At 37.6% G+C, this 26,118-nt stretch overlaps 3 protein-coding genes and 1 pseudogene across 6 annotated transcripts; 1 reads left to right on the top strand and 3 right to left on the bottom strand.

Moving 5' to 3' along the window:
- Nucleotides 1-8,146: 8,146 nt before the first annotated feature.
- LOC148296641 (receptor-like protein EIX2) lies at nt 8,147-14,431 on the bottom strand. 4 transcript variants are annotated; one of them, XM_088248798.1, is made up of 5 exons: nt 12,015-14,431; nt 10,629-11,909; nt 10,408-10,495; nt 10,071-10,334; nt 8,147-9,981 (listed from the first exon to the last, which is right to left on the bottom strand). In XM_088248798.1, the coding sequence occupies exon 1, from the start codon at nt 14,429-14,431 to the stop codon at nt 12,032-12,034; it is 2,400 nt and encodes a 799-aa protein (XP_088104924.1). In that variant the 3' UTR covers nt 8,147-9,981; nt 10,071-10,334; nt 10,408-10,495; nt 10,629-11,909; nt 12,015-12,031. The 4 variants fall into 4 exon arrangements, with proteins under 4 accessions (XP_088104924.1, XP_088104923.1, XP_088104925.1 ...); XM_088248797.1 differs by having other exon boundaries at nt 8,147-10,328; XM_088248799.1 differs by having other exon boundaries at nt 8,147-10,334; nt 10,629-11,903.
- An 8-nt stretch (nt 14,432-14,439) lies between these two features.
- LOC148296640 (uncharacterized) lies at nt 14,440-15,423 on the bottom strand (the record flags this gene model as incomplete). The annotated part of the gene is made up of 1 exon (XM_088248589.1): nt 14,440-15,423. A coding segment is annotated over one exon (984 nt), but the record flags the coding sequence as incomplete, so codon positions are not given.
- Nucleotides 15,416-16,195, bottom strand: LOC148296639 (receptor-like protein EIX1; annotated as a pseudogene).
- Nucleotides 16,196-22,936: 6,741 nt separating this feature from the next.
- On the top strand, nt 22,937-25,653 carry LOC110747083 (putative pre-mRNA-splicing factor ATP-dependent RNA helicase DEAH5). Its single transcript, XM_088248801.1, has 2 exons — nt 22,937-24,348; nt 25,119-25,653. Exons 1-2 carry the CDS (start codon nt 22,952-22,954, stop codon nt 25,510-25,512), a joined length of 1,791 nt encoding a protein of 596 aa, XP_088104927.1. The 5' UTR covers nt 22,937-22,951; the 3' UTR covers nt 25,513-25,653.
- The last annotated feature ends 465 nt before the right edge of the window (nt 25,654-26,118 follow it).

Here is a 26,118-nt window from a genome sequence, read left to right as displayed (position 1 = left end):
ACCGGTCGCTTTTGGGCAGAGTCGAAACACTTTGAATCTGTGCTAGGGCGACCGGTCGCAAAGAGCTGGCGACCGGTCGCTCGTCGACTTCGTTCCAGACTTCGTTTCTGTGTTAAAACGACCGGTCACTTTTCCCTTGCGACCGGTCGCTTCCTCCTTCACTTGCAACCTTAATGTGAGCCAAATTTCCAACAGATAAGTGGCTTTATGTCTAAGACCTATATTTTATATCCCCTGAGCTATTGGCTCAATTTTTATCAAGAAAGTTACCTTTAGATTGACTAATAAGTAAGAGTATCCACTCTGTCTTCTCAACATCAGGAAGAGATTTCAGTAGAGAGAATTCTTCTGGGTTACCACTCAATATTATGCGTACAGCCTTAAAAACTTGCAATCTACTGAGGTTAGGTATCTTTGAAACCACTCCAAGGACCTCCTCTCCTTTGAGTTGTAGTTTCATTTGACTTGCCAAAAACTCATGCAGTAACTTTGAGTACACCTCACCAGCTGAATGTTCCAATGGATCTTTTTTCGCTTTCTTATTTGGATGCGAGTCAGAAGTTGAAGTTAACGGATTTATACAAGCATGTGAGTTAGGAATCAAACTGCCTATTTTCTTCTTCAGCCTCCATTATTTCTTCAGCACAAGCACAGAGAGATAGTAAACATCAAAGAGAGCAAAAACAACACAAGAGAAAAGATTCGTTTTTCTTATATTGTTTTTCATAGAACCACGATAACTAGACACACAAATATATTAAACTTGAAAAGTATTTGGTAACAAGCAGAGAGAAAGCAAACATCTGATTCTAATCTATCTGAATTTTGAAGTATAACAACATTGACTAAACCAGCCAAGGAGTGCAATGCATGGTGACTATTACAACCAGAAAGAGACAAAATGTGATGAAGTTCATACCTCATTGTCACATGAAGTATTTGAGTGGGTCATTTTATTATCTATGTACAATGTCAAATACAGATTACAGAGATGTGGGAACATTGTAAAATTTTCCAATAATAATAAGACCTCTCCATCACTTTATACGTTTTCAAGAACAGAGGCAACTAATTTTCGAAGACAGGAAAATGTGAAAATATGAGCCATTATCGCATTAGTAGACTTCTTCATGATTTATCTTTCACACTAAACCTTAAAAGAATACAGATGTGATTTCAAACAGAGAGCTTATCTTCTAAAGGTTTTCACTTACCATGCAAACAATATATACACAATCGAAGGACATAAGTACTAATCACAGAAACATTCCATGTTTGATGCCTAATTGCTTACTATAAGTTCAACTCTGTTACTAACTATGATGCTACCAATGATTAAACCCGGAAAATTTTACCACTTGCACTTAAAAACTATAAGGACCTATGCATTTTACAGTAATAAGCTGAATGTCCAATCGTAATCTAAGGAACATTACATATAACTTAACATCTGTCTATTAAATGGATTCTCAATATCTGTCTATTAAAGCCTCATTAACATATGTCTATTAACATTTGACTGACCTGCAGATTGCTATTTCGAAGTAGGGCCATACCAGGCGTGTGGCTCACCACCGCTTGAGGCTGCTTAACTGCAGGAGAATATGGAGTAAAGCTATAGCCAAAAATACACATGTTGTCCAAAGGTGACCAAGGAGAATAAAGCTTATCCGTAGGCTCAACTGGCACGCGAGAAGCCATGGCGAAGCACGTGATCAAGGATGCAAAAGGCAGGGAGTCGGGCATGGAAGTTGGGAATGCAGCACGGCAGATGGCACAGAAAATGTAGATGGCCAGATCAATGGGCACATTGATCCCAATGGCATAAACTAGATGTTGTCAGTGCTGGAAAGAATTTTACAAAGATCAGGAAGGCAATTATGGCGGGGTTTTTCTTCCACGGTGCTAGAAAGTGTTGGAATGTAATCCTGCAGCTGCTTTCTTGAAGCCGAAATCAGCAAGTTCTATTTCTATCATTTTTATGTTTATTTTATTTGTGATGTAATTAGAACCATTGGATCATAGTCCAGGTGGATTCTCTAGTTTAGATTTGGGATGACAAGTGTAAGCACCTCATAGGGTGACAGCTGTAATTTGGTTAGAGAAGAATCCCTCTTCTCTCTCCTCTACCGAGCACACTATGTAAGCCAACTATTTGTGAAAATGCAATAGAACAGTCCCTTCTCATTTTTTCTCTTCTTCTCTGCAAAATCTCCATTTCTCTAAATATTACAAAACCTTCATAAACTAAAATATAAAAACAACCATAGAATTCTAACATGGCCTCAGAGCCAGGTTTGGTTGGTTGCTGGGCGTGAATCTGTGAAAATCGAAAGCTGGTGTTTGGTTGAGCTGAAATCGAGCTCACTCAACATTCCAAGAGGCGTATCTGTTTGAATCCGATGTCTAATATGGCAGGGTCAAGCACTGCTGAGCTTCGCACGCCAGTTTTCAATGGAGAAAACTATGAGTTTTGGAGCATTTGAATGAAAACCATTTTGAAATCTCATGGGTTGTGGGATTTGGTTGAAAATGGTTTTGATGTTTCAGATCCAAAGAAGGGAAAGGAAAAAGAAGAAGGATCTAAGGCTGTTGAAGTGGAGAAGTCTACGAAGGCTGAGATTTTGATGAAGGATGCTCGTGCACTTGGATTGATCCAAAATGCAGTCTCAGACCAAATCTTCTCCAGAATAGTGAATGAAGAAACCTCAAAGGGTGCTTGGGATATTCTAAAGCAGGAGTTTAGAGGCGATAATCAGGTACGAAGTGTCAAGTTGCAAGGTCTACGTAGAGAGTTTGAATATACTCGTATGAAGGATAGTGAACCATTGTCTGTTTATATCGCTAAACTGTTTGATTTAATTAATCAAATGAAGATTATGGTGAAGAGTTGTCTAGAGAAAGAGTTGTGCAGAAATTGCTGATTAGCTTGCCTGGATCGTATGATTCTATATGCTCTGTGATTGAGCATTCTAAGGACCTTGACACTCTTGAAGTTCAAGAAGTGGTTGCATCTCTGAAGAACTTTGAGCTCAGATTGGATAGGCATACTGAAAACTCCACAGAAAGGGCTTTTACTAGCCTGAATATAGAGAGTAAAAACTCTAAGAGTGGAAGTTCTTTTGGAAATCACAAATCTAAGAAGAACTGGAAGTCAAATGGAAAGAATTGGAGTAACAAGTCTAATTCTACTCCCAAACCAAATGCATCAAATGAAGGAACCAAAACACCCTGCAAGCATTGTGAGAAACTGCACTATGGCAAGTGTTGGTTTGAAGGAAAGCCAAAATGCAAAGGGTGTGGAAAGTTTGGACACATACTCAGAGATTGCCATGGAAATCAATCTGTACAGAAGGTGAATTATGCAAACCAGATTGAAGAAACTGGAACTTTGTTTTATGCTTGTAATGTTGTGACAGATGTGAAGATGAAGATGAACAACTCATGGTATGTTGACAGTGATTGCAGTAACCACATGACTGGAGATGAAAGGCTATTGGTGGATATTCGAAGGAATGTAAATTCCAAGGTGAAAATGGGGACTAGAGAGACAGTCCAAGTTGCAAGGAAAGGCACACTTGTGATAGAAACCAAAGTGGGCAGAAAGCACATTCAAGAAGTGATGTTGGTGCCTGGATTAGAAGAAAATTTGCTTAGTGTTGGGCAGATGATGGAGCATGGATATAGCCTGGTATTTGGAAAGGGAATGGTGACAATTTTCGATGACTGGTCACTGCAAAATTCTATTGCTAAAATTCAAATGACTAGCAACAGGTGCTTTCCTCTCACAATGGTGCCAGCTACTCAGTTGGTGCTGAGAGCAAGTGTGACACACAGCTTGCAAACTTGGCACAAGAGACTGGGGCATCTTAATGATCAAAGCATTAGGCTACTTGAAAGTCAAGACATGGTTCATGGCTTGCCTAGTTTGGAAAAGGATCTTGAGGTTTGTGAAGGCTGCAAGCTAGGAAAGCAACATAGAGATAATCATTTCCTGCAGAATCCACTTGGCGAGCTCAGTTTCCACTAGAATTGGTACACACAGACGTCTGTGGACCAATGTAAATTGCATCCATGTCAGAAAACAGGTATTTCCTGCTATTCATAGACGACTGTACAAGAATGGCTTGGGTTTATTTTCTTAGAAATAAATCAAATGCGACTGTACAAGAATGGCTTGGGTTTATTTTCTTAGAAATAAATCAAATGCTTTTGAATGCTTCAAGAAGTTCAAGGCTATGACAGAATTGCAAAGTGGATATAAGGTGAAATGCCTAAGAAGTGACAGAGGTGGAGAATTCATGTCAAATGAGTTTCATGAGTATTGCAGTGAGGTTGGAATACAAAGGCAGCTGACAATAGCATATTCTCCTCAGCAAAATGGAGTAGCTGAGAGAAAGAACAGGACTGTGATAGAGATGGCAAAGTCTATGCTACATGAAAAGGGTCTTCCTTATGAGTTTTGGGCAGAAGCTGTTAATACTGCAGTATATCTACTCAACAGGTGTCCTTCTAAGTCTCTTAAGAAGGTGACACCATTTGAGGCTTACACTGGAAGAAAACTAGGTATTGCACACTTGAAAGTGTTTGGATCTCTATGTCATGTGCTTATCCCTTCTGCATTAAGACACAAGTTGGAAGAAAACAGTCACAAATGCATTTTTGTGGGCTATGGACTTTGTGAAAAGGGGTACAGATTATATGATCCTAGAACTAGAAAGATTATCTTGTCTAGAGATGTTTACTTTGATGAAGATGCCTCATGGAAATGGGAGAATACTAGTAATGCAGAGTTGAGAATGCCTATGCAAATTGAAAACCAAGGTAATGCAGAACATGAACAGATTGTATTTGATGAACCAACTCAGTTCTTGGATACTCAAATGAAAGTTGAAGAAGATATTGTACCTCAAGATGAGGAAATACTTGACAAGTCTCAAGTTTTTGATCACACACCTCACAAGTGGAGGAGCATTAATGAAATCATGACACAATGTAACATGTGCATTGTGGAACCTGAAAGCTTTGAAGAAGCTAATTTGGATGAATCATGGAAAAATGCAATGAAGACAGAATTAGAGATGATTGAGAAGAACAATACATGGGAATTAGTTGACAGACCATTTGACAAACCTGTAATTGGTGTCAAGTGGGTCTACAAGATCAAACTTAATCTAGATGGCACTGTGCAGAAAAATAAAGCTAGACTGGTTGCTAAAGGCTATTCACAAAAGCCTGGGATCGATTACAATGAAACATTTTCCCCAGTGGCAAGGCTGGACACCATCAGAACCTTGATTGCTCTTGCTGCACAAAAGAAATGGAGTTTGTATCAGCTGGATGTGAAGTCTGCCTTTCTCAATGGCATTCTAAAGGAGGAAGTCTATGTTGAACAGCCACAAGGTTATGTCCAAGAGAATAAAGAAACCAAAGTGTACAAGTTGAACAAGGCTGTATATGGACTGAAACAAGCTCCAAGGGCCTGGTATGATGAGATAGATGCCTACTTCAACAATGCAGGATTCAAAAAGAGTTCTAGTGAAGCTACTCTCTATGTCAAAACTAATGACACTTCAAGTATTATTATTGTCTCACTTTATGTAGATGATATTGTCTATACTGGTAGTTGTTCCAAATTGCTTGAAGAGTTTAAGCAGGATATGATGCAACACTATGAGATGACAGACTTGGGTTTGTTGCATCACTTTCTTGGCATGGGAGTGGTACAAACAGATTGGTACATCTTTATTCATCAAAAGAAATATGCAATGAAACTTCTTGAGAAGTTTGGAATGAAAGATTGCAAGTCAGTGGCGATACCACTCGTGGTGAATGAGAAACTATGCAAAGAAGATGGAAGTGAAGCAGCAAATGAGAGTGAATACAGACAGATAGTAGGGAGCTGCTTTATTTGACTGCCACAAGACCAGATGTAATGTTTGCATCTAGCTTACTTGCTAGATTCATGCACAATCCCACAAGGAAACACATGGGAATTGCCAAAAGAGTTCTGAGATACATACAGGGCACACTTGATTTTGGCATTGAGTTTGTGAAAGGGAAAACAACTACTCTAATAGGGTATTGTGACAGTGATTGGGCAGGGAGTGAGGATGATATGAGAAGTACCTCAGGATATGCCTTCACACAAGGCTCAGGCATGTTTTCTTGGGCTTCTATCAAGCAAAACACAGTGGCTTTGTCCACAGCAGAAGCTGAGTATGTGAGTGTTGCAGAAGCAACTTCACAGGCTAAGTGGCTAAGATTTGTGCTTGAGGATTTTGGTGAAGAACAAGTAGAAGGTACACCAATCCTATGTGATAACACTTCTGCTATTGCAATGGCAAGGAATCCAGTTCATCACCAGAAAACTAGACATATCAGTCGGAAATTTCATTTCATCAGAGAAGCTATTCAAGCAAAAGAAATTGAGCTAATCTACTGCAAGACAGAAGATCAAATAGCAGATATTTTGACCAAGGCCCCGCCTAAGGATCGTTTTGTTAGTTTAAGAAGCCTACTTGGTGTGAAATCAGCTAAAGGATTAGAAGGGAGTGTTGGAATGTAATCCTGCAGCTGTTTTCTTGAAGCCAAAATCACCAAGCTCTATTTCTATAATTTTTATGTTTATTTTATTTGTGATGATTAGAATAGTCCAGGTGGATTCTCTAGTTTAGATTTGGGATGACAAGTGTAAGCACCTCATAAGGTGACAGCTGTAATTCGGTTAGAGAAGAATCCCTCCTCTCTCCTCTACCGAACACACTATGTAAGCCAACTATTTGTGAAAATGCAATAGAACAGTCCCTTCTCATATTTTCTCTTCTTCTCTGCAAAATCTCCATTTCTCTAAATATTACAAAACCTTCATAAACTAAAATATAAAAACAACCATAGAATTCTAACAGAAAGGACCCGCAGGAGGGTTATAGAACCCTAGTGGAGAACCAACTAGTTTATATACACCCAAGTAGCGCCCTCTTCCAGAGACAACCAGATTGGGTGATCTACCCTGAGCTGGTTATGACCACAAAGGAGTACATGCGCGAGTTGACGGTCGTCGACCCCAAATGGCTAGTGGAACTGGCACCCAGGTTCTTCAAAGTGGCAGATCCCACCAAGATGAGCAAGCGCAAGCGTCAAGAACGTATTGAACCGTTATATGATAGATACCATGAACCTAACTCTTGGCGTCTTAGTAAGAGACGTGCTTGATATGTGTATCATCTGCTGCTTTTGGTTTTTCTGTATGGATTCAATGTGAATATCTTGTAATTACTTGAGCTAATTTTTGACATTGAGTGCACAGTGTGGCTTCATTACTTTTTAACATCCTCTTGAAATTCCTTCAACGTCGCAATAAGGGCATCATCAATTGCTTATTTTCCTTACTGCAAGCAAGCTTGGGGTAGAATCTGTTGTGTAATTTAAAAGCTATTTTATTTCTTGATTTATACTTTAGGAGATATTAGTTGTTCTGTTCTCTGGACAATGAATTGTTAGGAAATGAAAGAGTCATAGTGTATTCTTATATATTAAGGCATTCAAATATGTATGCCCTTCGCTGATCCTAGTTTGTTAGCATGGTCTGGGTTTTCCCCCAAGAAGTTTTAGAATCAGTTATCAAATATCTTTGTACTGGTAATTTCAATTCTGTGGCCTCAGGCTTTAAGCCAAGAAAAGTATGGATAAATAAACCATTTAGTTTTATAACCTCTTTCAGAGACCGGAGGTACCTTATGTCTATAGTCTGCTTCAACTATATAAAAGTTTCAACCATGCCATGTTTAGTAGATATTAAAGTTACATCAAGCACAAATGTTCTAAGTACACTAGTACAGTTTCCTCATCTAGTCTCACTTCCTGCTAACTAATAATGCATCTAACCCACTTAAAGCACAAAAGCTAAAGTACACTAGTAGCTACATCAACTGACCTAGCTTGAGTTTTCTGAATGCACAGTGAGATCAATATATCAGGCACCATCAAGCTGGAAACACCTCCACAATGCATCCTAGTTGCAAACCTATCGTGCAATCTGGTACGGTCAGAGGCGGCCACCTTCGGACATGGTGCCATTAATCCCTGAGTTGCAAACCTGAGTTGTCTGCCAGGTCTTGCCTGGAGAAAGCCTGGGAGTCGCCTAGGCTGGCAGAGGTAAACTGAGACTGAAGATCCTTGCTCGAGCTCAGGTTACCAACCAAGCAGTCTGAGGGGTTGTGGAAATCTGCATTCTTTAGTGTAGAAAACTCATCCAGTATGGTACTTGAAACAGAAGGGTCAATAACAGTGCTTACACCACTACCAACATCAACGTTTGGACAACCATAAATCCCACTTTGATTGTTGCTCTCATCTGACAAATCTCTCAGACTGCTTGAGTTAGAAATGCAATTAAGGCTATCTGGATCTCAATGGGATGAAGTGAGCTGATCCACGTGGGGTAAGAGCCTACAATTATTCAGGCTATTATCCCACATTTCCTGACCAATTGAAGTTAGGGAGGAATTATTTGCTTCAGTTAGAACAGCTGAAGAATCTTGCAAACCCTGCTAAAATATGAATATGGGTTTTCAATATGTTCAGATGATTTATTCTTCTCCATAAGGAGGTATATATATAGGTTTACAGAGTGCTTTACAAGGAATAAGATACTATCAGGAATTAGGAAAGTATCTCCTAATTATACACAGATTTGTCAACTAAATGGAATGGGAAAGTAAATCCCTTAATTAATCAAGGAAATAATTCTCCTTGATTAATTAGGAGACTCACGTCAACACTCCTCCTCAAGTTGGTGCATATACGTCACCAATGCCCAACTTGGTAAGTGAGTCATAAAACACTCTGCTACAAACAGCTTTGGTTAAGATATCAGCTAATTGATCTTCTGATCTTACGAATGGTAGGCGGATGATCTTCTTCTCAATTTTTTCTTTGATAAAATGTCTATCCACCTCAACATGTTTGGTTCGATCATGTTGAACTGGATTATGGGCAATATCAATCGCTGACTTGTTGTCACAATGCAACTCCATTGGCTTTCCTGGCTTGAAACCCAGTTCTGTCAAGAGTCTTCTGATCCATAGCAATTCACAAACTCCATGAGCCATTCCTCGATACTCTGCTTCTGCACTAGACCGAGAAACCACATTTTGTTTTTTACTCCGCCAAGTGACTAGATTACCTCCCACGAAGGTGAAGTAGCCTGAAGTAGAGCGTCTGTCAGTAATGGATCCAGCCCAATCAGCATCTGTATATCCCACAACTTCAAGATCTCTATTTTTTGAGAACATTAATCCTTTTCCAGGGGCTAACTTTAAATACCTTAAGATTCGATCAACTGCATTCCTATGAGACACACTGGGTGAATGCATAAACTGACTAACCACACTCACAGCATATGCAATATCTGGTCTTGTGTGGGCTAAATATATTAACCTTCCAACAAGGCGTTGGTACTGTTCCTTATTGGTTGGTTCTTGATCCATACCTTCACACAACTTGTGATTCATCTCGATTGGTGTGTCAGCAGGCTTACATCCAAGCAATCCTGTTTCAGCAAGTAGATCCAATACATATTTCCTCTGTGACAGAAATATACCATTTGCGGACCTTGCTACCTAAACCCTATGCATTCATCATTGTCTAGGAATGGAAGCGAGCCATTTGTGCTATTGAAATCTGAATGAGGCATATCAGTTTGTTGGGAGTGGTAGAGTAATGATTCCAAAGGCGGCTGCGTAGGCCGTGGGCTAGTTTGTAGTTGCGCTGCACTTTGGTTTTGGTTGGCAAATGTCAGCTGGTTCACAAGGTTATAGGGACTAACATACCCTGCAGCTAATTTATCTTCAATTCCCTGTCCTGTAGAATTCAACTGGCTTAATTGATCCACGGAAAAATCAGTACCTAATTTTGTCTTGTCAGTACTATTTCCAACTGGTGATTGACTTCCAAACTTTGTTAGGCTGTTCAACTTTCCTGGTAGAATTGCATGAGATGTGTTCAAGTTTATTGCAGCAGATTGATCCATAGATGATTGGGGAGGGTTTGATTCGGTAGAGATATACCTTCTGAAAAGACACCCGGATTCTTTTGGTTGAGTTTGGCCTGCATGGTCTTCATATCTGCTATTAAATGTCCATTAGCAGCCGATTGCTGTTGTAGAGCAGCTAAAGTTCCATCATGATTGACACATTGAGGTTTCAGTAGCATATTGACTAGCTGTTCCAAACGTAGATTTGAAATCGAGTAAGGAAAGAGTTCCCATTTCCAATCTCAGGAACCCGAATGAATGGTCTTTTAATCAAATTTCCCCATTCAGTTTGCTGCTCCTAGTAGCACAAAAAAGTCATTAAAAAAACATCAAACAGACTTCCCTGCTTGAAAACAGAATAAAAAACTTACCCAAGAATCCAGAGTGTAATGGTCGTTTAAGACTCGAAGTCAGAGAAGGAAATATGAAAATATTTTCAGGAGGCTCATCCCACTCTACCTGTTAATGAAGTGAATGTAGAAGAATCAACCGTTGAACATTCAAAGCAAACAGAAAAACCCTTCATTATAATATTGATTAGGGAACATAAAAGCAAGATCACTTGGTAAAGGCTCAGAGTAGCTTAAGCCACCTGAAGATTCCGCCACTTTGAACCAGGCCATCTCCTCTGTGCCTCTGGGATGGATCCTTGATTTCTGGAGGTGCAGGCAAATTTTCGATAGCCTCTACAATATGGTTTAATGAACAGAATTTTGTACGTTCTTGGTCACCCTTTAAAGATCATCACAACAAAAAGGTTATTTTAGGCATAAGGTAGCATACCCAGAACATACCCTTGGGGCCCTAGTCATTAACAATCAAGTGCTCTGTTCAACATTGTCCAAAAGGGTATCTTCTGCTAAAATTGGTGGACGTTACTTTCCCAACCTTGGACTTCTAATAAGCCACTATCAAGCCGACCAACAAGGTTCATCTGGGACTGGGTCTGGCCTATCAAGTCTTTTGTTGTTTTTGGTTACAAGCGACATTGGGAGGAGGGAATCACATCTAGGACCTCGAGTGCAGGGATAGATGCTCTTAACCGCTTGAGCTACAAGCCCCTTGCTAGCCTATCAAGTTTAAGCAAATGGTCAATGTGAGTATTTGGGTTTGCCTACCAAGTTTTCATTATGGCTCTACAAATGTTTGTAATATCCAAGAGAAAGCAGTGATTGGCCTACAGGCCTTGATGGAATTGCATATGTTGGAGCCTTTATGCTACACAACACTATATATCTGCAAGAACTTGAACATTTCTACAAATTGAAAAGAGAGAAAATGCTTGTGATTGCTTTTCCCGGAAGACCTTCAATCTTAAAATCCACAAAATAAAGCATTGCACCATGTGGCCAAATACAAAAAGTCTGTTTACAAAAAGGCATCTTCTACCATGTGGCCAGAACAAGATGTTGAATTATGAAAGCAAAGAATGACCAAAACAGAGCCACACATTTACAAAGAGAAGCTGAGCCCCAATTTACAAGGAGAAGCTGTACGTTGCAAATAGATGACCAAAACAGAGCCACACATTTAAATTTGAAATCAAGTCCACTTTGGCTTTGGCTTAGTTAATTAAAATAATACTATAGCTGGAACTAATACATTAATCGGAGTGAGCTTGGATTAAAATGGATCTGTTTATTTCTCTCAACAAACACAAAAAAAAAAAACATTAATTGGAGAACTCCGAATTAATTGTTCTTACAAGTAATTAACACTTATTTAACTCATATTTATTCCTACTAAGCACTCCAAATTAACTCGTAAACTCTTCTCCAGATACCTTTGCATGCGCGTACTAGCAATCTTCAACACTTGAACTGAAAGGAGGCATTCAGCTACAGCTACTTTTCTCCTAATTTAGATGCTGCAACTAAATATCAAAGTAAACAAATTAATACACGTCAGTTTGGAGAAAAGAAGAATGCAATAAGAAAATAATTATAAAATGAAATTAATGATGAGAGAGAAAGAGTACCGTCACGAGCTTATCTATTAAGCATATGCTAACTTTAGTTGCCGCTTGATCAAAGCTATCCTCACATAAAGCCAATCATTTAAATCATTCAAGAACTTGAAGTATGCGTATCTCCATGACCTTTTGAATATCAAACTGCCGCAAACTCCCCAAAATCCCGCAGCAAACCCAATCCCCATACTGATGTAAAATCCCAGTGTTATAAACTCATCCTTATCCTCTTCATTGCTCCAGTCAGTTGGCTCATTTTGATCAGCACACATCTTTTTAAGTGGAGGTCCACAGAGTAGAGGATTTTCAGCATAATCAAGGGGATCAAAGCTTTGGAGCTGAGTGCCTGTGGGTATTTTGCCAGACAAGTTGTTATATGACAGGTCCAAGAAACTAAAACGATCTATCCGAGCAAGGCTTGTCGGAATTCTTCCATCTATCTGGTTTCTTGATAAATCAAGCGAATCCAATGACTCCAAGTTTCCGATCTCCGGAGTTATTTGACCTGTTAATTGGTTTCTCGAAAGGTTTAAAGAAATCAACCCAACAAGACGAGTGATTTCACTTGGAATCTCCCCTGTTAATCTATTACTTGAGAGATCAATTCTCTTCATAAGGCCCAAAGTGCTTTTGTATGTCTCCATTCTTCCTTTCCATATGAAGCTTGCATCATCGTCATAAGACTCATTACCCATGTCATAAAAATGTGTGCTGGATAGACTTGGATTTCCTTTTTGAGCCAAAGTAGTCAAACTGTTGAGGCATTTGGGTATGCTTCCAGAGATGTTGTTCATAGAGAAATCCATAATTTTAATGTGTGTTAGATGGCATAATTGTGAGGGCATGCTTCCATTGAAGTGATTAGTGGAAAGCATCAGGATAACCAAATTCTTGAAGCTCACACCTAACCATGTAGGTATTGGTCCTGATAATTTATTATCTCCCAGATCAATAACTTCTAAACTTGCGCAGTTTTTCAACGATGAAGGCAATTCTTCAACAAATTGGTTTCTACTTAATTTCAAAGTTTGCATTTGAAATAAAGAGCCTATTGTCATGGGAATTTTTCCAGAAAAAGCGTTGTTACTCAAATCAAGCATGACTAGAATCTCCAAATGGCTCCAGCAATCTGGAAGTTCTCCAGCAAAACTGTTGCTTGAAAGATTAAGAAATGTTAAACTCATATCTGCACTTGCACATAGGAAAGAAAGAGACCCTGAAATGTTATTATTAGAAAGATCCAGATAGGAGGCTTGTAATAGAGTTGAGGGAATTGGACCTTCTATTTGGTTCGAACTCAAATGTAGTTCTGGGTTATATGGAAACTCCATTATCAAATTTGTAAATATTCCTCTGATTAGGTTCTGTGAGAGATTAATAACGCTCGCGTTACGAAAATTACTCCAAAACCAACTTGGAAGGATATCAGAAATTCCAGCATTCGAAATATCCAACTCGGAAGAATCTTTTTGAGTTTGAAGCCATTTTGGGAAAAGATGACCGACCTTGCAGGACGCCAAATATATGTAACTCAACTGGAAGGGAGGAACCCAATCAGAATGGAAATTTAAAACTAATTTGGAGTTAGAGGATAAATCCAAATGATTTAAATTGGAGAGTTTTGAGAAATGAGTTTCTGAAACCACCCCTTCCAAAGAGTTTATGCTGAAATTGATGTGCCATAGTTGCGACATTTGCCCAATGGTTTCAGGTATTTTTCCGCTTAATTGATTGATGGTGAAATCGATGTACCTCAGTTGCGACATTTGCCCAATACTTTCAGGTATTTTTCCGCTTAATTGATTGGCACTAAGATCCAAGAAATCCAAAGATGAGAAGCTTGTAAGATTGTTTAATGACCCCGCAAGAACATTCTCAGAGAGATGCAGACGCCTTAATGAGTTTTGAGCACATCTAGGCAATAGTTGAACAAACTTGGATAATTGTCCACTCAGATGATTTCTTTGAAGCGACAATGATTGCAAATTACACAGCCTTGCAAACAAATTTGGATTCGCTCCTTCAATCTGGTTATCAGAGAGATCCAAATCCACAAGAGAGCTCATGTTTCCAATGAAATTGGGAATGAAACCAGTTAGATTATTGTTGGAGAGATCCAGATCCACAAGAGAGCTCATGTTTCCAGTGAAATCGGCAAGGAAACTAGTTAGATAATTGTTGGAGAGATCCAGATACCCAAGAGAGCTCATGCTTCCAGTGAAATTGGCAATGAAACCAGTTAGATTATTGTTGGAGAGATCCAGATCCACAAGAGAGCTCATGTTTCCAGTGAAATCGGCAATGAAACTAGTTAGATAATTGTTGGAGAGATGCAGATACCCAAGAGAGCTCATGCTTCCAGTGAAATTGGCAATGAAACCAGTTAGATTATTGTAGGAGAGATCCAGATCCACAAGAGAGCTCATGTTTCCAATCAAATCGGGAATGAAACCAGTAGATTATTGTTGGAGAGGTAAAGACGAACAAGGCTTGTACTGTAGTTGGACAACCAAAGAAATATTGAAGTGAGATGGTTGTCAGAGAAAGAAACGTACGCAAGAGATGTAGAAGAATTTGTTTTGTAAAGAGTAGTGGAAAGAATTGGAGTAGGAGGAGGAGGAAGACTACAGCTCACCAAGGTCAAGTCTACTAGTTTAGGGAGCTTATTAAGTACTGCTTCAGGCCAATCGAAAACAGTACTGAGATTGTTTCCGCTTAGGTCCAAATCCGTTAAAGAAGAAAAAGAAGGGAGCCAATTGAGATTTTCTAGTTGAAGCTGATTATCGCTGAGGTCGAGATGTTGCAATTGCGTGAGGTTTCCAAACGAACTAGGAATTTGACCGACCAAATTACAGTAATAGAGACTGAGGTACCTTAGATTGGTTAGAGAACCAATGAAATCTGGAATTTGGCTCCCATTGAAGTTTCCGCTTAGGTCCAAATCAGTTAAAGAAGAAAGAGCAGGGAGGCAATTGAGATTTTCTGGTTGAAGCTGATTATAGCTGAGGTCGAGATTTTGCAATTGCGTGAGGTTTTCAAACGAACTTGGAATTGGACCAATGAAAAGACAGGAACTGAGATGGAGGTTTCTTAGATTGGTTAGAGAACCAATGAAATCTGGAATTTGGCTCCCATTGAAGTTTCCGCTTAGGTCCAAATCAGTTAAAGAAGAAAGAGCAGGGAGGCAATTGAGATTTTCTGGTTGAAGCTGATTATCGTTGAGGTCAATATTTTGCAATTGCGTGAGGTTTTCAAACGAACTTGGAATTGGACCAATGAAATGACAGGAACGGAGATGGAGGTTTCTTAGATTGGTTAGAGAACCAATGAAATCAGGAATTTGGCTCCCATTGAAGTTTCCGCTTAGGTCCAAATCAGTTAAAGAAGAAAGAGCAGGGAGGCAATTGAGATTTTCTGGTTAAAGCTGATTATAGCTGAGGTCGAGATTTTGCAATTGCGTGAGGTTTTCAAATGAACTTGGAATTGGACCAATGAAATTACAGGAACTAAGACTGAGGTTTCTTAGATTGGTTAGAGAACCAATGAAATCTGGAATTCGACTCCCATTGAAATCAATCCTTGTAAGGTCCAAATACGTTAAAGAAGAAAGAGCAGGGAGCCAATTGAGATTTTCTGCTTGAAGCCGCCAATTATGGGTGAGGTCGAGATTTTGCAATTGCGTGAGGTTTCGAAACGAACTTGGAATTGGACCAATGAAAAAACAGAAACTGAGATTGAGGTACCTTAGATTGGTTAGAGAACCAATGAAATCTGGAATTTGGCCCCCATAAGTAATCAATGAAAGGTCCAAATATTGTAAATGCTGCAACTCAATCAGTTTAGGACTAATAAGAATGTCGAAGATCAAGTTGAATCACATGGCCAGTTTGGTTGCTATTATAGACTCCTTCCCATCTGCAACAATCTTGTTTTTCGGCTTCTGAACCCCAAGTTGAGAGTTGATTGAACTCATCCACCAGGCCATGTTTGAATGCAAGTAGTGCTTGCCTTTCCCTCTCTATGCACCTCACTGTCACTTTAGCATCTCTGAGGCTGTGGCTGTGGTTGTGGCTGTGGCCAACTTCTCCTCCTTTTACGTTTTGTAGGAAAAGGATCAAAAGTGCAAGAAAGAGTTTCAAGCACCTTCCGTCGCCCTTCATGTTAATTGATCAAAAGCACATGCACATGCAAAAACACTGCAAGTATATATTGATATATGCTGGCTTGCATCAGATATATATAGGAAAAAAAGGAAGAAAGCCTTTACAAAGAAAAACACGGTTTAGCTAAAGACAAAACCATACAAAGGAGTAAATTATCTGCTATATACAATGCATAGTTAATGTTATGAAAATCACACGTCAATCACAATGAGACTAGAATGTCAAGGTGCAATTCTAAAGAAAATTCCTAATACTTTGGATTCGAATCTCTTTATTATGGAGGTAATCATAACTTACAGAAACCAAATTAATTATGATGGCATGGATGAAACGAATGATGATCACAATACTTAAATTGATATTCCACTACTTTAATTCTCAACAGCAACAAAATTGATTTTTGTCAATTGTAAGCATGTTGTTTTTTTGGTTTCCCCATTGTTCGTTCTTTGAAGGGTTTCGCTTCTTATCACCTTGTTATTTTAATTTTAATTTATTGTTTCTTAATGTTATACTAAGTTTAGGTTTTTTTTTTCTACTTAAGAGCTGAGAGTGGGTCCAACAAAAAATAAGAATTCAGGGTGGCGTCTTGTAACCTGTAATGAGGAGAACTCTCTAGTTATAATTTACAAAAAGGAAAAAGGAGCTCTTAGATATAGGTCCAATTTCACTTATGTCATCAGAAGTGGACTATACCAAATTTTCTAAAAAGAAGAAGAAAAAAACTATACAACGTATAACTGACTCTTATTCATGTAACTGTGTGGAAAAAGATAATTGAAGAAAAATTTGTCAGTGGTCCAAGTAAACAAGTAATAAATCAATGAACATTGGGGAAATTAATGGATGAGATCAAAGACTTGTGATTTAGACTTGATATGTTGACTTGCCTTCCAATGCGTGCTCCAACTGACAGGTATTGATTCAACTTGACTTCGTAAGGTGCCTTCTCGTGTCCACTCAACCATTGACTTTGCATCCCATCCCCTTGGGCGCAAGTTACAAACATCTTCTTGCAAATGTGGACTTGACTTAAGTGAAACATGTGGAAATATATCTACCCAACCCAATATTAATATAATACCAATATATTTATTGATACTAATAAATGAAAATTGGGTTTTTATTCAACAACTATAATAAGAGAGCTTTTCAAAACACTTTGGTTATTGACCAAGTCTATTTTGAAATGCCCTTATAATTTAGGTTAATATTAAATGGGGTCTTACGATTACACACACGAAAGTGGATTATAACAAATTTTCTAAAAAGAAGGGAAAAAAAAACTATACAACGTAAAACTGACTCTTATTGATATCACTATGTGGAAAAAGATAATTGAAGAAAAATTTCAGTGGTCCAAGTAAACAAGTGATAAATCAATGAATATTGGGGAAATTAATGGATGAGATCGAAGACTTGTGACTAAGACTTGATATGGACCATATGGTGATTTGCCTTTCAATTCAACTATTGACTTAGAATTGATATGGTGACTTGCCTTCCAATGTGTGCTCCAACTGACTTGCAGGTATTGATTCGACTTGACTTGGTAAGGTGCCTTACCGTGTCCACTCAACCATTGGCCTTGCATCTCATCCCCCCTGGGCACAAGTTACAAATATCTTCTTGCAAATGTGGACTTGACTTAAGTGAAACATATGGAAATATCTCTACCCAACCCAATATGAATATAATACCTGTATATTTATTGATACTAATAAATGAAAATTGAGTTTTTATTCAACAACTATAATAGGAGAGCTCTTCAAAACACTTTGGTTATTGACCAAGTATATTTTGAAATGCCCCTATAATTTAGGTTAATATTACATGGGGTCATAAAATTACACACAAAAGTGGATTAAATCAAATTTTCTAACAAGAAGAAGAAAAAAAAACTATACAACGTACAATCGACTCTTATTCATAAATTTTTAGTGGTCCAAGTAAACAAGTGATAAATCAATGAATATTTGGGAAATTAATGGATGAGATCGAAGACTTGTGACTTAGACTTGGTATGGATCATATGGTGATTTTCCCGTCAATGCAACTATTGACTTAGAATTGATATGGTGATTTGTCTTCCAACGCGTTCCCCAATTGACTTGCAGAGGCTTGACTTGGTAAGGTGCCTTCCCGTCCAATCAACCGTTGGCTTTGCATCCCATCCTCCTAGGCACAAGCTACAAATATCTTCTTGCAAATGTGGACTTGACTTAAGTGAAACATATGGAAATATCTCTACCCAACCCAATATTAATATAATACCTGTATATTTATTGATACTAATAAATGAAAATTGAGTTTTTATTCAACAACTATAATAGGAGAGCTCTTCAAAACACTTTGGTTATTGACAAAGTATATTTTGAAATGCCCCTATAATTTAGGTTAATATTACATGGGGTCATACAATTACACACAAAAGTGGATTATACCAAATTTTCTAACAAGAAGAAGAAAAAAAACTATACAATGTACAATCGACTCTTATTCATAAATTTTTAGTGGTCCAAGTAAACAAGTGATAAATCAATGAATATTGGGGAAATTAATGGATGAGATCGAAGACTTGTGACTTAGACTTGGTATGGACCATATGGTGATTTGCCCGTCAATGCAACTATTGACTTAGAATTGATATGGTGATTTGTCTTCCGATGCGTGCCCCAATTGACTTGCAGAGGCTTGACTTGGTAAGGTGCCTTCCCGTGTCTAATCAACCGTTGGCTTTGCATCCCATCCTCCTAGGCACAAGCTACAAATATCTTCTTGTAAATGTGGATTTGACTTAAGTGAAACATATGGAAATATCTCTACCCAACCCAATATTAATATAATACCTGTATATTTATTGATACTAATAAAAGAAAATTGAGTTTTTATTCAACAACTATAATAGGAGAGCTCTTCAAAACACTTTGGTTATTGACCAAGTATATTTTGAAATGCCCCTATAATTTAGGTTAATATTACATGGGGTCATACAATTACACACAAAAGTGGATTAAATCAAATTTTCTAACAAGAAGAAGAAAAAAACTATACAACGTACAATCGACTCTTATTCATAAATTTTTAGTGGTCCAAGTAAACAAGTGATAAATCAATGAATATTGGGGAAATTAATGGATGAGATCGAAGACTTGTGACTTAGACTTGGTATGGATCATATGGTGATTTGCCCGTCAATGCAACTATTGACTTAGAATTGATATGGTGATTTGTCTTCGAACGCATTCCCCAGTTGACTTGCAGAGGCTTGACTTGGTAAGGTGCCTTCCCGTGTCCAATCAACCATTGGCTTTGCATCCCATCCTCCTAGGCACAAGCTACAAATATCTTCTTGCAAATGTGGACTTGACTTAAGTGAAACATATGGAAATATCTCTACCCAACCCAATATTAATATAATACCTGTATATTTATTGATACTAATAAATGAAAATTGAGTTTTTATTCAACAACTATAATAGGAGAGCTCTTCAAAACACTTTGGTTATTGACAAAGTATATTTTGAAATGCCCCTATAATTTAGGTTAATATTACATGGGGTCATACAATTACACACAAAAGTGGATTATACCAAATTTTCTAACAAGAAGAAGAAAAAAAACTATACAATGTACAATCGACTCTTATTCATAAATTTTTAGTGGTCCAAGTAAACAAGTGATAAATCAATGAATATTGGGGAAATTAATGGATGAGATCGAAGACTTGTGACTTAGACTTGGTATGGACCATATGGTGATTTGCCCGTCAATGCAACTATTGACTTAGAATTGATATGGTGATTTGTCTTCCGATGCGTGCCCCAATTGACTTGCAGAGGCTTGACTTGGTAAGGTGCCTTCCCGTGTCTAATCAACCGTTGGCTTTGCATCCCATCCTCCAAGGCACAAGCTACAAATATCTTCTTGTAAATGTGGATTTGACTTAAGTGAAACATATGGAAATATCTCTACCCAACCCAATATTAATATAATACCTGTATATTTATTGATACTAATAAAAGAAAATTGAGTTTTTATTCAACAACTATAATAGGAGAGCTCTTCAAAACACTTTGGTTATTGACCAAGTATATTTTGAAATGCCCCTATAATTTAGGTTAATATTACATGGGGTCATACAATTACACACAAAAGTGGATGAAATCAAATTTTCTAACAAGAAGAAGAAAAAAACTATACAACGTACAATCGACTCTTATTCATAAATTTTTAGTGGTCCAAGTAAACAAGTGATAAATCAATGAATATTGGGGAAATTAATGGATGAGATCGAAGACTTGTGACTTAGACTTGGTATGGATCATATGGTGATTTGCCCGTCAATGCAACTATTGACTTAGAATTGATATGGTGATTTGTCTTCGAACGCATTCCCCAGTTGACTTGCAGAGGCTTGACTTGGTAAGGTGCCTTCCCGTGTCCAATCAACCATTGGCTTTGCATCCCATCCTCCTAGACACAAGCTACAAATATCTTCTTGCAAATGTGGACTTGACTTAAGTGAAACATATGGAAATATCTCTACCCAACCCAATATTAATATAATACCTGTATATTTATTGATACTAATAAATGAAAATTGAGTTTTTATTCAACAACTATAATAGGAGAGCTCTTCAAAACACTTTGGTTATTGACCAAGTATATTTTGAAATGCCCCTATAATTTAGGTTAATATTACATGCGGTCATACAATTACACACAAAAGTGGATTATACCAAATTTTCTAACAAGAAGAAGAAAAAAAACTATACAACGTACAATCGACTCTTATTCATAAATTTTTAGTGGTCCAAGTAAACAAGTGATAAATCAATGAATATTGGGGAAATTAATGGATGAGATCGAAGACTTGTGACTTAGACTTGGTATGGACCATATGGTGATTTGCCCGTCAATGCAACTATTGACTTAGAATTGATATGGTGATTTGTCTTCCAACGCGTGCCCCAATTGACTTGCAGAGGCTTGACTTGGTAAGGTGCCTTCCCGTGTCCAATCAACTGTTGGCTTTGCATCCCATCCTCCTAGGCACAAGCTATAAATATCTTCTTGCAAATGTGGACTTGACTTAAGTGAAACGTATGGAAATATCTCTACCCAACCCAATATTAATATAATACCTATATATTGATTGATACGAATAAATGAAAATTGAGGTTTTATTCAACAACTATAATATGAGAATTTTTCAAAACACTTTGGTTATTGACCAAGTCTATTTTGAAATGCCCCTATAATTTAGGTTAATATTACATGGGGTCTTACGATTACACATGAAAGTTTATCGTATTATAGTGATGATCACGAAACACTTAGGTATATTTAGTGTTGAATATCTGATCATAGAGTTTCGGAGCAGGTTTCTCCATTTTGCATTCGGATTCTTTGATTTGATTTGTTTTGTTGCTCATTAAATGATTAGTATATGAATTACTCAGTCCCGTTCTTCAGAACTCCTGTGGTCCGAGGAAGTTGTGGTCATCCACTCTTAAATGTGGATGGGATTGGTATCCTTGCCTCACTCTCTTTCCAATTCCATCATTGCCCCGTTAAATATTTTATTATAACGTATAAGATTTCAAGTATTTTAACTTTAAAATTAACTTAGATGGTGCTGCTCGTGGTTATTCTCGTGATTTTGGTAGCCGTTGTATTTGTATGCTACATCGACATATTTGTTATAAAATGTAGGCCTTGCAATTCCAAAACTCTAGACTAGGTACGCTATTTTTATTAACCTAAAAATTATTGTGACCATGTCTACTAAAAAATAATTTACCTATATTCTACATATCTAATACAAGGTAAATTATCTATATAAAAAATACGTAAATATTTACTAGCCTCTCCGCACTCGCTTCGGCGCCTGCGAGAGGCTTTTTTTAAAAAAAATTAAATTTTATTTTAGAATTAAAAAAGATAATGGGTTGTTGTTTTCCATAAAAATAGGATCCATTATCCGATTTTTCTTTTAATTTTAATTTTTTTAAATATGAAAAAGTGTGAATTTACCATTTTATTCTCATTTAATTAATAATTTCAATTCTTAATGTTAGCATTAACCAATGACATTTTCTGGTATTTTGAATGTTTCACCATTCTCTGCCTTTTGCTTTATATATATATATATATATATATACATATATATATATATATATAGATAATGGGTAGTTGTGTTCCGTAAAAATAGGATTTATTATATGATTTTTCTTTTTCTTTTAATTTTTTTAATATGAAAAAGTGTGAATTTACCATATTATCCTCATTTAATTAATAATTTCAATTCTTAATTCTTGTATTAACCAATGGCATTTTTTGGTATTTTGAATGTTTTACCATTCTCTGCCTTTTGCTTTATATATTTAGATAAAGAAAAAAGTTACATTAATTATGAGAAAATAGGTACATTGTTTCTACATTAAAAAAAAAAAAACGTTACTATTGAAATTAGTTCTATAAAATAAATAGGTACATTATTTACGAAAAAATAGGCACGTTATTTATAAAAATAAAAATGGGTACCAATTTTACCTATATTTTGTAGGCATAAGAATTTACCGAGATTGTATAGGTGAATTAATTATTCATAGTTCTTTTTTTTTTTCAAACTAAGAATTAATTACCTTAGTTTGTTTTAATGTACCTAAGAAAATGTAGGTAATTGCGGGAACCTAAAACAAAGAGTATTTGATTTTAAAAAGAGAGGAAAAAGTTACTTAAAATTTCCTAAATCTATGCAAAATTGAAACATCATTAATGTGTTATGTGGCCAAGAGGGTTACTGAAGAGTTTGGTTGTCGTTTAGGAGAGGAAGTCGGCTATGCAATTCGTTTTGAGGATTGCACTGGTCCAGATACTGTCATCAAGTACATGACTGATGGTATGCTTCTTAGGGAGATTTTGATTGATGAGAACCTTTCTCAGTATTCTGTGGTCATGCTTGATGAAGCTCATGAGAGGACAATCTTCACAGATGTTCTTTTTGGACTACTGAAGAAGCTTGTGAAGCGGAGACCAGACCTTCGTTTGATTGTCACATCTGCTACTTTGGATGCGGAGAAGTTTTCCGGTTATTTCTTCAACTGTAACATCTTCACTATCCCTGGGAGAACTTTTCCTGTAGAGATACTCTACACTAAACAGCCGGAAAGTGACTACCTTGATGCATCTCTAATAACCGTTCTACAAATACACTTGACAGAACCTGAAGGTGACATCCTTCTTTTCTTGACTGGACAAGAAGAGATTGATTTTGCATGCCAGTCTCTTTATGAGAGGATGAAAGGTCTTGGTAAAAATGTCCCTGAGTTGATTATCCTACCAGTGTACAGTGCCCTTCCTAGTGAAATGCAGTCAAGGATATTTGATCCTGCCCCACCAGGTAAGAGGAAAGTAGTTGTGGCTACTAATATTGCTGAGGCATCACTGACCATTGATGGGATATTTTATGTCATTGATCCTGGTTTTGCAAAGCAAAATGTTTATAACCCAAAGCAGGGGCTAGATTCACTGGTCATAACTCCAATTTCCCAAGCATCAGCCAAGCAACGAGCTGGGCGTGCTGGGCGTACAGGCCCTGGGAAATGTTACCGCCTCTACACTGAGAGTGCATACCGCAATGAGATGTCCCCTACTTCAATTCCAGAAATCCAGAGGATAAATCTTGGGACTACTACGCTTACGATGAAAGCTATGGGGATAAATGATCTCTTGTCTTTTGATTTTATGGATCCTCCTTCACCCCAAGCACTCATTTCTGCCATGGAACAATTGTACAGTTTAGGAGCACTGGATGAGGAGGGGCTGCTCACCAAATTGGGTAGGAAAATGGCTGAGTTTCCTCTGGATCCACCCTTGTCTAAGATGCTATTGGCCAGTGTGGACCTTGGATGCAGTGATGAGATCTTGACCATCATTGCAATGATTCAGACTGGTAATATTTTTTACAGGCCTAGGGAAAAACAAGCCCAGGCAGATCAGAAGAGAGCCAAGTTTTTCCAGCCAGAGGGAGATCATCTGACTTTACTTGCAGTCTATGAGGCATGGAAAGCTAAGAATTTTTCAGGGCCATGGTGTTTTGAGAACTTTGTTCAGTCTCGATCCTTGAGGAGGGCAGAGGATGTCAGAAAACAGCTTCTCAGCATCATGGACAAGTATGTTCTTCTAATTTATCTTGATGTGTATTCGTGGTTGCATGGATCTTTTTTTCTGGTTTCACATGTGCATGAATGGTTTTAAAAGATGTAGATTAATGTTCTAGGTTTGCTCATGTTTGGTACATTGTATTTTTGCAGTAGTCTTGAATTAGGCATGCCTTTTGCTGTCTGTACTTGATGGAATTGCTGAAAGGTTGTTCAGGCCTAGTTTGTGTTTTAAAATCTAGATATATGGTACCTGAGCATAGGTCATTACGAGTTGTCATGTTGATGTCATCTCATACACTGTTTTCAGAGCATTATTAGCAGAAGTGCTTTTTTCCACCATTTTTTCAGTGGTTTTAGTATAGTATCTTTATAAATTATAACTACCCTTTTGTGTATAGCTAAATTGCCAGTATATGCTCTTCAAATGTGCTGAAATGTTAGTCATTTTGATACCGGAATTGTTTCTCTTGGTAAAGTGTTGTTTGTACAAAATATTGCGAAACTGTTTTAAAAGTTGATATGGAAATTCAGATGGCATATTACACATCCTACCATCACCATTAACAGGTTTCATTGATTGAACATAGCATTGTCATGTAAGCTCTAGGATAGATTATTATAAAGATTGTGTATACAAACCTAGCATAAGTTTGTCATGCCAATGTCTCTACTAGCACCCCTTTCCTTGCTTTAGTTTATAACAGTGATCAACGATTTCTAAGTTGAGTATTCTGATTTGAAGATGAAATTGCATTCTGACTATAGGTTGTGAATTTCAGGTATAAACTAGATGTTGTGAGTGCTGGAAAGAATTTTACAAAGATCAGGAAGGCAATTACGGCGGGGTTTTTCTTCCACGGTGCTAGAAAGGACCCGCAGGAGGGTTATAGAACCCTAGTGGAGAACCAACCAGTTTATATACACCCAAGCAGCGCCCTCTTCCAGAGACAACCAGATTGGGTGATCTACCATGAGCTGGTTATGACCACAAAGGAGTACATGCGCGAGGTGACGGTCGTCGACCCCAAATGGCTCGTGGAACTGGCACCTAGGTTCTTCAAAGTGGCAGATCCCACCAAGATGAGCAAGCGCAAGCGTCAAGAACGTATTGAACCGCTATATGATAGATACCATGAACCTAACTCCTGGCGTCTTAGTAAGAGACGTGCTTGATATGTGTCATCTGCTGCTTTTGGTTTTTCTGTATGGATTCAGTGTGAATATCTTGTAATTACCTGAGCTAATTTTTGACATTGAGTACACAAAATTTGTGTGGCTTCATTACTTTTTAACATCCTTGTGAAATTCCTTCAATGTTGCATAAGGGCATCATCAATTGCTTATTTTCCTTACTGCAAGCAAGCTGGGGGTAGAATCTGTTGCGTAATTTAAAAGCTATTTTATTTCTTGATTTTACTTTAGGAGATATTAGTAGTTCTGTTCTCTGGACAATGAATTGTTAGGAAATGAAAGAATCATAGTGTATTCTTGAATGTATTAAGGCATTCAATATTTGATGTATTTTAGCATTCAAATATGTATGGCCGCCTCTGATCCCCCAAGAAGTTGAAGAATCAGTTATCAAATATCTTTGAACTGGTAATTTCAGTTCTGTGGCTTCAGGCTTTAAGCCAAGAAAAGTACCTTATGTCTATAGTCCGCTTCAACTACATAAAAGTTTCAACTATAAAAGTTACATCAAGCACAGATGTTCCAAGTACAGTTTCCTCATTTAGTTTCACTTCCTGCTAACTAATGTCAGCTATTAATACTGAGACT

This window comes from Prunus avium, chromosome 2 (genome assembly GCF_965620075.1).
Source record: "Prunus avium chromosome 2, drPruAviu1.hap1.1, whole genome shotgun sequence".
Taxonomy (NCBI): Eukaryota; Viridiplantae; Streptophyta; class Magnoliopsida; order Rosales; family Rosaceae; genus Prunus; species Prunus avium.
Note: the sequence above shows the minus strand (reverse complement) of the source record. Positions and strands in the feature narration are given on the sequence as shown.